At 29.7% G+C, this 13,567-nt stretch overlaps 1 protein-coding gene across 1 annotated transcript in view; it reads left to right on the forward strand.

Annotated features, from left to right (window-relative positions):
- Window positions 1-13,567, forward strand: part of Mtr4 (exosome RNA helicase Mtr4) — a 75,650-nt gene that overhangs the window by 61,012 nt on the left and 1,071 nt on the right. Inside the window, exons 16-24 of the mRNA XM_085825901.1 lie at window positions 74-246; window positions 1,947-2,015; window positions 2,183-2,311; window positions 7,214-7,324; window positions 10,308-10,400; window positions 11,384-11,479; window positions 11,603-11,766; window positions 12,179-12,341; window positions 13,083-13,245. Of these exons, the coding sequence (XP_085682027.1) occupies window positions 74-246; window positions 1,947-2,015; window positions 2,183-2,311; window positions 7,214-7,324; window positions 10,308-10,400; window positions 11,384-11,479; window positions 11,603-11,766; window positions 12,179-12,341; window positions 13,083-13,245 (1,161 nt within the window). The remainder of the gene's footprint in view (window positions 1-73; window positions 247-1,946; window positions 2,016-2,182; window positions 2,312-7,213; window positions 7,325-10,307; window positions 10,401-11,383; window positions 11,480-11,602; window positions 11,767-12,178; window positions 12,342-13,082; window positions 13,246-13,567) is intronic.

A 13,567-nucleotide genomic window follows, 5' to 3' on the forward strand; every position in this document is an offset into this window, starting at 1 on the left:
TTTAACATGTAATAATTCTGTGGTGGCATGTAGTAATTATTATTATTTTGTTTCAATTTTACTATATTTGCAGAAATTAAAAAGCTCCGAGAAGAGCATGATGCTATAGAAATAGAACGAGAAGATGAAGTCGATGCATATTATAAAATAAAAAAACAATTAGCTACTTTGTCTGAAGAGTATCATTCATATATTACACAGCCAGAATACTGTGTTCCCTTCTTCCAGCCAGGACGTTTAGTGAAGGTGTTTATTCCATTTTTTTCTTCTATTATTATTATCTAGTATAATAGCACTCTGTAACTATCATTAGAAAATTTCTTGTCCTATATTCTTATTATAGTATATTAAAAATTAACAGCTTGTCATTCACATTGTTGCCAAAATTTCCTGTCAGTGTGTAATCAAATTTTTTACAAATGTACATGCCATTTTGTTCATTAGTAATTAATAAGAAAAATGTGATGAATCAGAATCTAATACATTTTCCAATTTCTTTAGAATGTTAATATCTAATACATTTTCTTTCATAGTTTGCTCTGCATGTCCGTGTGCTTTTTTATTGATATACAGGCAATATTTTCATATGTTACTACTTAATTATATTATGCATATTTATGAACGTTAATTGCTTTACTTTAGTCTGAATACTAGTTTTTTTATATATATTCTGTAATGATTGAAAAGAATTTTCTATTTTAGTAATTTTGTAATGTTTATAATCTTCATAATGAAGTTAAGCAAGAAGCTATGCATATTATGTCAGTTATCCAGGTGTGCAGAATAATTCAAAATATTTTATCTGATTAATAACAATTTTTGAAGTTTGTAAATTAGGGCTTAATCCTTTTGTGACAGTTGACATATATCTATGTTAGGTATGAAATTAATTATTAATTTAAGGGTCAGTAATTACAAAGTTTTAATAATATTTCAAACAGGAGAATTGTCTATATTTTACCTCTTGTCATGTCATGTATGTGCTACACATAAGTTACTGAGTTCCAATTGCATAAACAGTATGGGAAATCATATTTGAATTCAATGCATACTCATTATGATTCTTTCTTTTGTTCCTGGCCATAATAATCAGTGACTGGGGGGCTTCTTCAGAGTTTGAGCTTAGCATTAAGTTGTGTATATGCTACTATTGCCTAGAATTATCTGGTTTTGATAATAAGATGCTTCTTTGATGCATATAATATCAAAATACTCAAAAGTTTGACTTGTAGAGTTGTATTCTTAGATGATAAAGTCTGTAATTACTAATGCAATGTATAAAAATGGTTTACTTGGAAGGAAGATTTTCATATTCATAAAACATTACCCTATATTTTCCAGTAGCTAAAGCTATTTATATAAATCATTATTTCGACAAGGAATCAATAGAGTCTGTAATGAAATATCAAGAACCAGAAGTTTCACCATTTCTATTCTTATAACCTAAGTATGGATCATTTTAAAAGTTATTTTTCAGAAAAAATTACAGGTGTACTTAAAAGTGGGTGGACACCAGAATTTCACCATAGGTGCCATGAGTCACCTCACTAACTGTGTAGCTCCATTTCAATTTTGAGGGAGAAAACCCTGGGGGGCATTCCAAGGGTCTCCCACATCAACCACTCGAGAGGACTTTCAGCTCTCTGAGTGTTTTAAATGCCCCCTTGCAGCACAGACATGCTTACAAACATGCATGCCTTCTTTGGAATTCAAACCCAGGCCTGTTGGTACAGTAGTCAACTTTAGTAACTACTATACCATCTGAATAGCAGAAAAAATTACAGAAACACAAAAGAAAAAAATATATATTCAAAAGTATCCATTATTAAAGTTAATTATAAATAATAAGAAATAATATTTATAAACTGAGACAAAACTTATGAGACAGTATAATCTTGGATGTCTAAGAAAAACTTTATTTTCCATAATTTATTATTTATTTGCAGGTGCAAAATGGAGATGATGATTTTGGTTGGGGTATTGTAATAAATTACCAAAAGAAGTATCTAACAGCTGTGAGTATAGCTTGAATCAAGTTTATAATATTCAATTGCACTTACCTGTGTGATCAGTAAATTAAGTTAGTAATTCTAATTAAGTTAGTAATTAGTAACTGTTAATGAGGAACTAGAAAATATATAATACATTAAAAAAATCTGATAATTTATTTTATTATATTAAGGAAAACAAAGAGGAGTCACCTGTCTTTTATGTAGTTGATGTTTTGCTGCATGTTTCCAAAGAAAGTTCTGAAACAAAAGTAACTTCTAATTTGAAGCCACCACCTTCAGGAGAAAAAGGCATTATGCAGGTAATATAATAGTAAAAATTTTGGGGTGAATTTTATGAGCAGTACATTTATGTTATCCCTAGAATAGCTATAGCATCACAAAATAGTTTCTTTTTATACAGTATTTTCTGTATATTATACATATTTTATTGAATTTTGCAAATAATGTTTTTCTACCAAATGATAGTTATTCTTTAATATTTATTATTATAAAATGAAGATTCTGTGATGAGTGTGCAATATCTTCAAACAGCTTAGAGTCTAATAGGCTCAGAGCTACAAAATGTTGGGGCACACACTTTGTGAAAGGTGATAAAGGCAAATTTTATTTTTTTAAAATTTTATTTATATATATATATATATATATATATATATTTATAACATTTTATGATTTATATATATATTTACTTATACATTAATAAACTGTTATTCTGCTTATTTGAGAAGGAAACAGATATATATTCTATTTAATATCATAAATAATTTAGTATACAGTTTTCAGTTATTAAAAATGAATTTAACTTGAACCAATCCATACAAATTCAAACTTACTAATCATTTCACCCATAAGTACAAGGGGTGATCAAATGAAAAGGTACGAAACGACACGGTGGGTACAAATGTAGACTTTATTCAAAATATACATCATAGGCCTGAGCACAACGATCCCACTGGTGAACAAGCCGCAGCATTCCTTGTTCCCAGAATTCCTGTGGCCGTGACAAGACCCAGTCCTTCACAGCGTCCTTGAGTACGCCATCCGAGTTGAAGTGCTTCCCTTTCAGGTGTTTCTTCAGTGGACCAAACACATGGAAATTGCAGAGGGACATGTCCGGAGTGTAGGGCGGATGGTCCAACGTCTCCCACTTGAACTTGGCCAGTTCCATGTGTGTGACTCTGGAGACGTGTGGATGTGCATTATCATGGAACAGAACCACACCCTTCATGAGCAGCCTCGGTCTTTTCTTCTTGATGGACCTTGATAGGCGTCGGAGTGTCTCACAGTACACATCAGAGTTAATGGTTTTTCTGCAGTCGAGGAATTCCACATGTATCGGACCTTGAACGTCGAAAAAGACGGTGAGCAACACCTTGCCTGCTGACGACATGGCTTTGAACTTTTTAGGGGGAGGTGACGACGCATGCTTCCACTGCATGCTGTCCCGCTTTGTCTCTGGCTCGTAGCGATGGCACCAGGTCTCATCACCTGTGACGATCCGCTCTATGAAAGCGGGGTCTTCCTGATACCGAAACAGATGTTGCAGTGCTAGCCCCAAACACAGTTCTGCTGGTCGGTAAGCTGCTTCGGAACCCAAGCAGCACACACCTTCCGATATCGCAACCTTCTTGAACAATTGTCCACGCGGTTCCATAGCTGACATCCACCTTCACTGCCAACATTTGCAATGTGACACGCCGATCACTTCTCGCTAGGTTGTCCACCTTGTCGATGAGATTGCTCATGATGACAGTGTTTGCCTGGCCTGGTCTCGAGTCATCACCCACACTTTGACGGCTTGCACAAAAACGGGCACTCCATTTCCTGACAAACTTGTCAGAGACACATTTCTCCCCGTAAACTGTCACCATCCAGCGATGAATAGATGCCGGTTTCTCATCTTCCGCTGTCAGAAATCGGATAACACCTCGCTGCTCCTCTGTCATCGAATTTTGCAATGCAAATGCCATCCTGTCCTCATACGGACTGCCGCATCATTTGCAAATATTTAACTGTTACATTTTTACGCTGTTTCGTACCTTTTCATTTGATCACCCCTTGTAGAAATGCTATAAAATAGTGCAGTTCGTGTTCCATTCCCAGTAACTGAATGGCAGGCTACAGTGCTTTTTAATGCCTCCCCTCCTTGTGCTTGACATATTCATACGTGCTCAAATGCATCCATGGATTTAATTTAACACTTTTTTTTTTAATTGGTATTATGAAACACATTAATATTCAAAGTATAGGCATGATGATTCAAATGACAAATTTAATTGGTACTGAATTCACATTTTCCAAGTTATATACCATATTTTATCTCAACTTATCGTAACATATTATATTAGGATAACAAAGATACATTTCAACATTCTGTGTTTATATTTTTGATGTCATTTGCTTTAACTTTTTTTTTTAGTCATCTCTGTTCAAGGCATATACACCCGTGATTATTCTTAAGATTCTCAATGTGATCTAATACTAGGGTGTCGGAGATAGGTAACAACAATAAAATGTATCAGTTTTCCTCTCGAGAAGCTAATTTAAAGTACAAATTTTATTTTTCAAAAATTTGATTTATATTTATATTTTATATCAAGTTGATGTTATTAATTTCTTTTCATTATTAATAAAGAACAATCTGAGCTTTTATTGTTTGCACTATTGGAGAGAGTGGAAAAGAAATCTTTTAACCCTTTGTTGCATACGAATAATTTAGAGAAGTTAAACGAAAATGTTTGTATTTTTTCTACTTAAAATAACCTTAGTATTAATTAAAAAAAAAAAAAAAGAAAATTATTCAAATTTCATTTTAAATAATTGCTTCAGTTTGTTCACTACAGTGGATAGCATGCATATACGTACATGCATACAAATCTCTTCCCAACGATTTACGGTCATTGCATTTCAAATCATTTCCTGTCTTGTTTGCAGTGATCATTACCATCTTCTAAATGGTAAATTTACAACTGACATGTACATACAGATCCCCCAAAATACCGTCATTTCATCGATTGTGATTGAATTCATTTTCCTATGATTTTGTAACCTGTACCCTATTGGATTCAAATGTCAAATGTTCTAGAAATTCCTTGCTGAACATAAACATTTCCAGTGGTGTTTTGGCTTGATAAGCAGTACATTTGGGTTTCAATTCACTCTTTTCGGTAGATCTTTATCTACCCACTCCACAATTTTCTCAAACTGACATTTAAAATAAAATGTGTAAAATTACTAATTACAAATAAAAAATGGCAGTAGAAGAAAATGTAAGCAATATTATATAATGTTTACTATGAGAAATTGTACTAACTTGGGAACAGAAGTAGCAGCCATTTTTCAAATAGCATTCATTGCTTTACTTAGTTATGCTATACAGCCATCTATGATCAACATTTGAAAGTTCTAATAATATAGAATGAATAAACACAGTAATGGAATCTGTTAAGGCATTTACAGAAGAATAAACAAATTTAAACTTTTGTCTACTAGAGTGGACATGATGCAACAAAGGGTTAAATAAAGTTTGTTCTGAATCTCTAACTTGATCTGCCAATTTTTCTCAATAATTATACTTTTTTTAGATTTAAACTCTGACATCATAAAATGCAGGTTTCTTACTGTCTTGAAATTTTCACAGATTATAACAACAGTCTTCTGTTCCCTTGTCAAATAAGCAAAATAACAGTATATTAATTAGGTCATTTTTCAGATTTTGAATAATATGTTGGACTGTGACTTCAAGCAGAGATAGTAGTTCCCATTCCTCACAGTCTTGGTTGCTTATCATGTGATCATTGAAATGCAGTTTCAACCAAGGTGCATTTCAACAATATGATGTCACATCATGCTATTCCCCCATTTAATAATGATTTAATTAATTAATTAATTAATTAATTTAATTTTTTTCTCTTGGTTAAGATATATTTGCAAATAAATTATGCTTACTATAGAAGGTCTTGTATTATTTTATAGTTATTGTTCCTCCCCAGAAGGCTAATCTTTGGATTTAGTATTTATTTTAGTAAATTTAGGCTCATATGATTTTATAATTACTGTTTCCTTACCTACCCCCCTCCAAGCTAATCTTTGGATTTAGAGTTTATTTTTGTAAATTTATCTTTTTATTGCCATATATTTTACAAATTATATTTGCCCAAACACAACCTGGCCAGATAAGCAGCCAAGAATCCTATACATTTAAGCATCAATACCAAAATCCTGCAACTGGCAGATATATTCTGTTTAATATCGTAAATAATTTAGTATATAGTTTTCAGTTATTAAAAATGAATAACTTGAAACTATCCAATCCATACAAATTAAAGCTTACTAATCATTTCATCCCTAAGTGGTAATGCTACAAAATAGTGGTAGTTCGCGTTCCATTTCCAGTAACTGAATGGCAGGCTACAGTGCTTTTTAATGTTTTTTTTTTTTTTTTTTTTTTTTTTTCTTTTCCCCCCATGTACACAAATACAGACCAGTTGGCTGTAGAAAGCCCTCTATAAACACATCTTTCCCATAGGCAATCACAATGTGCTTATCAGCCATTCCTCATTAAATTTGTGCTTGACATATTCATACATGCTCAAATACATGCATAAATTTAATTTAGCACACTTTTTATTGAATCGGTATTATAAAACGCATTAATATTCAAAGTATAGGCATGATGATTCAAATGACAAATTTATTTGGTACTGAATTCATATTTTCCAAGTTATATACCATATTTTATCTCAATTTATCGTAACATATTGTATTAGGATAACATAGATTCATTTTCAACATTCTGTGTTTATATTTTTGATGTCATTTGCTTGAACTTTTTTTTAGTCATCTCTATTCAAGGCATACACCCGTGATTATTCTTAAGATTCTCAATGTAATTTTATACTAGGGTGTTAGAGATAAGTAACAACAATAAAATATATCGGTATTCCTCTTGGAAAAGTTAATTTATAATTAAAGTACTATACACAAAAAAGTACTTTTTATTTAATGTTTCCTGTTATAACATGATTTTATGTGCTATGACCTGATAGCTAAATCTTTGAAAAATACTATCGGGAATAATGCACTTTTTTATTTAATGTTTCCTGTTATAACATGATTTTATGTGCTACGACCTGATAGCTAAATCTTTGAAAAATACTATCGGGAATAATGCACTAGATTAATTTTTTTTATTTTATTTCTAGGTTGTGCCTATTAAATTAAACCTTATTCAACAGTTAAGTTCAGTACGTGCCTATTATCCAGACGACCTCAGGCCCGTGGATAATCGGATGAAAGTTCTTAAAACAATTCAGGTAAGGCAATGTATATGTATGCATAAAAGTTTTATTCACTAAAAAAAGTTGCATTTATTTTTTCATCTTTAATTTTAAAATTTAGTTGCTTTCCTGTTTAACATATTGATAAAGTCTATAAAATACCCTTTTCATTACAAGTTAATTTATTTATAATGTTGTTTCATGGCACTTTTTTTCATTTTTACTGGTCTGACCATCATTACAATGTTATTAGACCTAGGATGAGAACTATAATATCAGTATGAATGAATTTTTATTAGATGTCTTAAAGACAGGAGAAAATAAGCAACATTTTGAACATATTTATACTTTATTATATGAAGAGAGGTAAAAATGCAATTGAAATGTAAGCGAAATTTGTGCAGCACATGGAGAGGGTGTTGTGACTTACTGAATATGCCAGAAGTAGTTTATAAAGTTCAGGAGATTTCTCTCTGAGCAGTGTTTTACATTCAGGTAGACAGTTGTAGTTCATAGCAATCAACAAGTTTCGTACAGTCCTTAAGTTTTGGAATAAATTTTTGGTCCTTAATTTTAATCATCTAAAATTTCTGTCTGTTTTTTCAATTGCCATTTTGAGTGTTAAGTAGCATTTTAGAAGAATATTTTTCGCAATTCGCTGACAAATATTGTTATCTTTTGAATGGGTGTTTGCGTTCATGGGTTATAAATTGTTCATATTTCTAATATAAATGGTGGGAAAGAGTTTCTGAGCAAGAAGTGCAACACAAGCATTTCGAAATTATTTCATTTTTTCTAGTGAAGAGCTCTTAAACAACTTTTCGCTTTTCGGGATATGAATTCTTTTATTAAATTGCTCTAAATTTGGTGACTTGGCAACATTTTGGCGATTTTAAAACCAGTTTCTATAGAAAATTTTTAATTCCAAGATCTAGAAATTTTTCTACGAGTTTTTTAGAACATTGTAACATTGATAAATTTCATTAAAATAATGGTAATATATTGTAATTACATTTAAGAAATAACATTAGAATAAAACATTTTTATTTTTTGCTGTTGTATTATAAAGTTCCATTTTGGCCACTTATACAATATTTTGAATCTGAAAAATAAGCAAGGTATAATGCTATGAAGCACAATTTATGAAACAGTTCTTAGCAAAAGCAAAATAGCTATGTAATAAATTTAAAATGTCTTTATAATTTTTTCATGGTAAGTGTTCTCTCATGTAATTGTCTCAGAATATGCATCAGTTTTCTCTGTAAAATTAATTTTACACTTTTTTCGTCCGATATTTTCTCTTTCTCTCTCTCTCTCTTTTTTTTTTTTTTTTTTTTTTTTTTCCCCTTAAAATATTTCTGGCTTTTTGCTGTTACTGAATTGGTAGGCGTAATTTTTCTTTAGGATATTAGACATTACAGCTTGGAAAGTTTAGAAAGATTTGAAGGCAAGATTTATAGATCCACGATTCTGGAAGATTCCAGAAAATTGTGGATATTTGGTATTAATCCATAATTCCTTACTTTTTGGAGAACGTCCAAAAGAAAAATGAAAACATAATAGTTGAATGTTTTACTTCTGATACTAGAATCTTTTTTTAACATTTTTATCTTTCCTTTATTTTCTCTACTTTTCACTAGACACAAGCATAAAATATCAGAAATGCTTCTAATCTTATCATTATAGAAAATAATTTTTTTTATTAATAAAGAAATTCAAAACTGACAATTTAAACTATTCATCTAATATGTCTTAATGCATCATACACAGGGATGGCACTAGGCATTTTTTCACCTGATAAAATCTCTGTGAATCCTTAATTCTCCTGCCTGGTGCGTTTCTAAATTCTGCTTCCAATGCCTGTTCTAAATTCTAAAATTTTGACATTTCTAGATTTTTGTTGCTCGATGTGTTATTAAATTCTAAAAATTCTGTTACCCTAGCTCTGTAACCAGACCTTACCATATATATTTCATATTTCGTCTGAATGTTCATATTACTAAAGAAATAAAATTAGTAGCTTTCTCTATACATTCTAAATGCATTTATTGTTTTTAGAATAGCAGAAATCTTTAATTAAATCCAAAAATTCTAAAATGGAAAGGAAACATGGAAGAAAGAAAGAATACATTAAGAGAAAGGGAAATTATTCTTTAAAGATATGTACAGATATTATTATGTAAATTACCCAGTTGTTTACAATTTCAGCCTTTACTATAATTTTCCATTTCTATTTTCTCACCAGAATGCGAATCAGTTAGTTTTAAAACTGAGGTTTTGGGAGTGTAAGACAAGAGTGTATTTCTGACCTCCACTTGCTCCCTGCGTTAGTTCCTGCCACCTCTGATAATTTGTAATTATTCGTCTTTACATTACCGTTGCCAACATTTGAATTTGTTATGACGATAAAGTTACTGAGCTTAAAATGTTACAGCTTAAAATGAAATTAAATTGTTATAGTCTTTGATCACTAGTCTGTATTTTTAGTTTGAATTTGATTCTTCTTGTTTAATTACATCATCACAAGCTGTAATTGATTTACTTAGCATTATAACCTATATTTTTTGAGTTCTTATATTTCAAAGATAAAGTTCATATATTATACATACTACTTATACATACATACTTATATTTCAAAGATAATTCAGTTCCCAATTGCTTATAGGTCCTTAATTTTTTCATTAATGGTCCTTAAAAGTACTTAATTTCCGTGTGCAGAAATGTGTAAGAACCCTGATCAAATGAATATTATAGCACAAGGATATATTAGAAATATGCAAATCATTTGCAATAGCTTGGTTACATTAATCAATTACATCTTGGATTTTTTGGTTTCATATAATTGAAAAGCATATTCTACACTAGTAGAAGATATTATACATTTATAATCACATCAAGGACTAACCTTGATCTAAAAATGTGATGATATAATAATAAATCCTGTTCATTGCATGTATTTTTTTAAATGTGTAAATTAATGTATTGTTTAAAAAAAGCAAAAATTTATTTCTCATAATAGACAATTCTGGGAAGGTTTCCTAATGGTTTACCTCTTCTTGATCCTGTAAACGATATGAAGATTAAAGATCCAGGACTAAAGGATGTTCTAAAGGTATGTACTTAAGATGTAAATTGTATCGTGCCTATGTACTTCATAAAATAAGAAGCCATCTTCTGGTATGATTTAAGAACATACAATAAATAAATACAGTGGTAAAAGTTCAGTCAGAGTAATTTTGAGTTGACTTATAAAATACAAAGAAATTTGAATAATATCTGATCTTCAAAATACATTGTTAAGTAGCTTACAAACTGTTCTGTGTGTAAAATAATATGGCAACAGAAACATCTTTTATTGACAGTAGTAATGCTGCAAATGCTTAAAAATTTATTTATCAAATAAACTGTAAATCATATATATGGAATATATTATGATATATATTAATTAAAGACTCTGTCAAAAAAATAAATTATAAATTGTTATGTACATAATTTGCTTTTAAATACCTTAGTTAAGCAATATATAAGTTGAAAAAAAGACGGGAACTTATTGCGTATTAAATGGCAAAGTGGCCAGGTTGTTAAATAAATTACGTTATGCCCTTGGAATAATAGTAACACTTACCAGGCCATATGGATTGAAAAATGTGTAGATTATTTGAAATAAAAATGGTCTGGTCCTCAAACTTGCAAAATGCATCATATTAATTTTAACTAAAAAAGCAGCTTGGAACAGAGAATAGAATATAGAGCTTGAATATATGCCTAATTGTGTGTGTTTGTTTATTAATTAAGTGTCTGGTTGAATGCTTAGGATTAAGTTGACTTTGAAATATTTCTTGATATTTCTGATTTAAATAATAGCTATAAGTTACTATTAGCGTTATTATATTCTTCCTCTTATTTGCCGTGTGCATTCTTGACTCGGAAACATCTATTACAGTTTTCTTACTAGCCAAAATAACTTCTGACTGACTCAAAAATAGCACTCTTTTGTTTTTTTTAGGGGGGGGGCTTGGCGGCTATTCCTTTTAATAAATATATATCATATTTACTGAAAGGTTATCTATAATTTCCATATTTTTTTCCTTGTAGAAAATTGAAGCATTTACATCCCGGTTAAATCATCATCCACTTCATGATAATCCATCCACAGTAGAATTACTTGAACTTTACAAAAAAAAATTACAGGTAAATAATACTGCTGTACTGATTTATGGAGGTGGAATAATATTTTTTATATTTTTATTTATAGAAATGTTAAAATGTATTTTAACTTCATTTGCATTATTTTTTATTCAATGTTGTTTCTAGATTGCAGATGAAATAAAAGCTGCTAAAGCTGAACTAAAAAAAGCTCGCTCCTTATTACAAATGGATGAATTGAAATGTAGAAAAAGAGTGTTAAGACGTATGGGTTATTGTACGGCCACAGATGTCATAGAAATAAAAGGGCGTGTTGCATGTGAAATAAGCAGGTACGTAATACAAGCATTGTGTGTTGAACAGGGAAAAGTGCATGTAATTTTTTTTTTTTAACTCATTCTAACGTAATGGATGTTTTGCATGTAGAATTTTTTTTTTTTTTTTTTTTTTTTTTTTTTTTGTGCGTGAAGACTATATATATGTGTTAAATTTTACATGCATAAAAAGCCACGTATTCAAGTGTATTTACAAAAATTTCCAACATCTTTGAATATTTTTTTATGATTGAAAGAAAATATCGTGAAGTAATAGCCACATTTAAAATATATATGTTTATGAAAAATAAGGAAATTTTTAATAAACATGTGTTGCTAAAATTTAAAATTTGTGTTATCATTCTATAAATGATGTAGAATATTTAAATTAAAAAAAAAAGGTAGAGTTAACTTTTTTTTTAATCTTTAGTGCTGATGAACTGTTGTTGACAGAAATGATTTTTAATGGTGCATTCAATAACCTAAATGTTCACCAAACAACTGCTCTTCTTAGCTGCTTTGTTTTTCAAGAAAAATCAAGTGAAATGCCTAAATTAGGAGAAGAATTATCTGGACCTCTTCGTCTTATGCAGGTACATAATTTTAATTTTATTATAGTATTTTGTTATATTAAGGTAGATATTAATAGAAGTCACTAAATATGAGAGATACAAATAGTAAATACTGTTTTTTATATGAATAGTAAATACTGTTTTAATGCTATTCTGCAGTATAGATGAAACTTTTATCAGAATATAAATTTTTGTATAATTTGAAACACAGTTATAAAAAATATAGGAATCATTCAGAACTTTAAAATTTTAACCTACCCAATATGTTGATGAAATCTGAAATATATGTTAATTATGATGTCTTTGAAAATGTGTTTTTTTTTAGATTAATGCATAATAATAATAATAATAATAATAATAATCCATCATGCAAGCAGTGGTTAATATTTACATTTTTTCATTTATAGGTAATTATTCAGAATATTCTTCAGAAGCAAAACATCACAAAATTTTAACAAAGCTTGTCAAACTTTTTATCTGCATTACATACTTAGCAATTTCTATTGGCCTTTAGCATTTTTATTTTATATTTCATGAAATTGCATATAATTTTTTAAACATGGAAACTGCTGTAATAATACTTTTCACCACCTATTTAATACCAGTTTTAAACTAGTATCATTAATAGACACAGCTGATAAATTATACAATTATCTTGTTAGTTTGTTTGTTATTTTTAAGGTATTTAAAGGAGGGAACAGAAATTATTATGCAGATCTATTTTAAAAATGTAGAATGAATTTTGTAATTTCCCTGTTTTAGGATACAGCTCGCAGGATAGCTAAAATAAGCAAAGAATCAAAATTGGAATTAGATACTGATCAATATGTGGAGTCCTTCAGGCCTCATCTAATGGATGTAGTCCATGCATGGAGTAAAGGTGCAAGTTTTATACAGATCTGTAAAATGACTGATGTTTTTGAAGGTACTGAATTTTTTAATCTTATTATAGTAGTGTATGTATAACTTTTAGAGTATGCAGATTCATGTAATTTAAGTAACATTTAAATTTTTAATAGAATTTGCTTTAAATGCATTTAACTATTTAAAAAATTTAGGAAGAGTTCAAAAATAAATTTTTTTTCCCATTTTTCTTAAAATTTTGCTTTTTTTATTAACGTAAACTGGGGGGAAAAAATTTTTTTTCAAGAAATTTTCACAATATTTTGAGTAGGAAACTTGATCTATCCTTAAATATACAAACAAGGATACTATTAGCATATGAGGAATAAAAAGAACTGCCGAGG

Source organism: Stegodyphus dumicola, chromosome 10 (assembly GCF_044657685.1).
Source record: "Stegodyphus dumicola isolate Sdum_Otavi_A_Nest chromosome 10, ASM4465768v1".
In the NCBI taxonomy this organism is placed as follows: Eukaryota; Metazoa; Arthropoda; class Arachnida; order Araneae; family Eresidae; genus Stegodyphus; species Stegodyphus dumicola.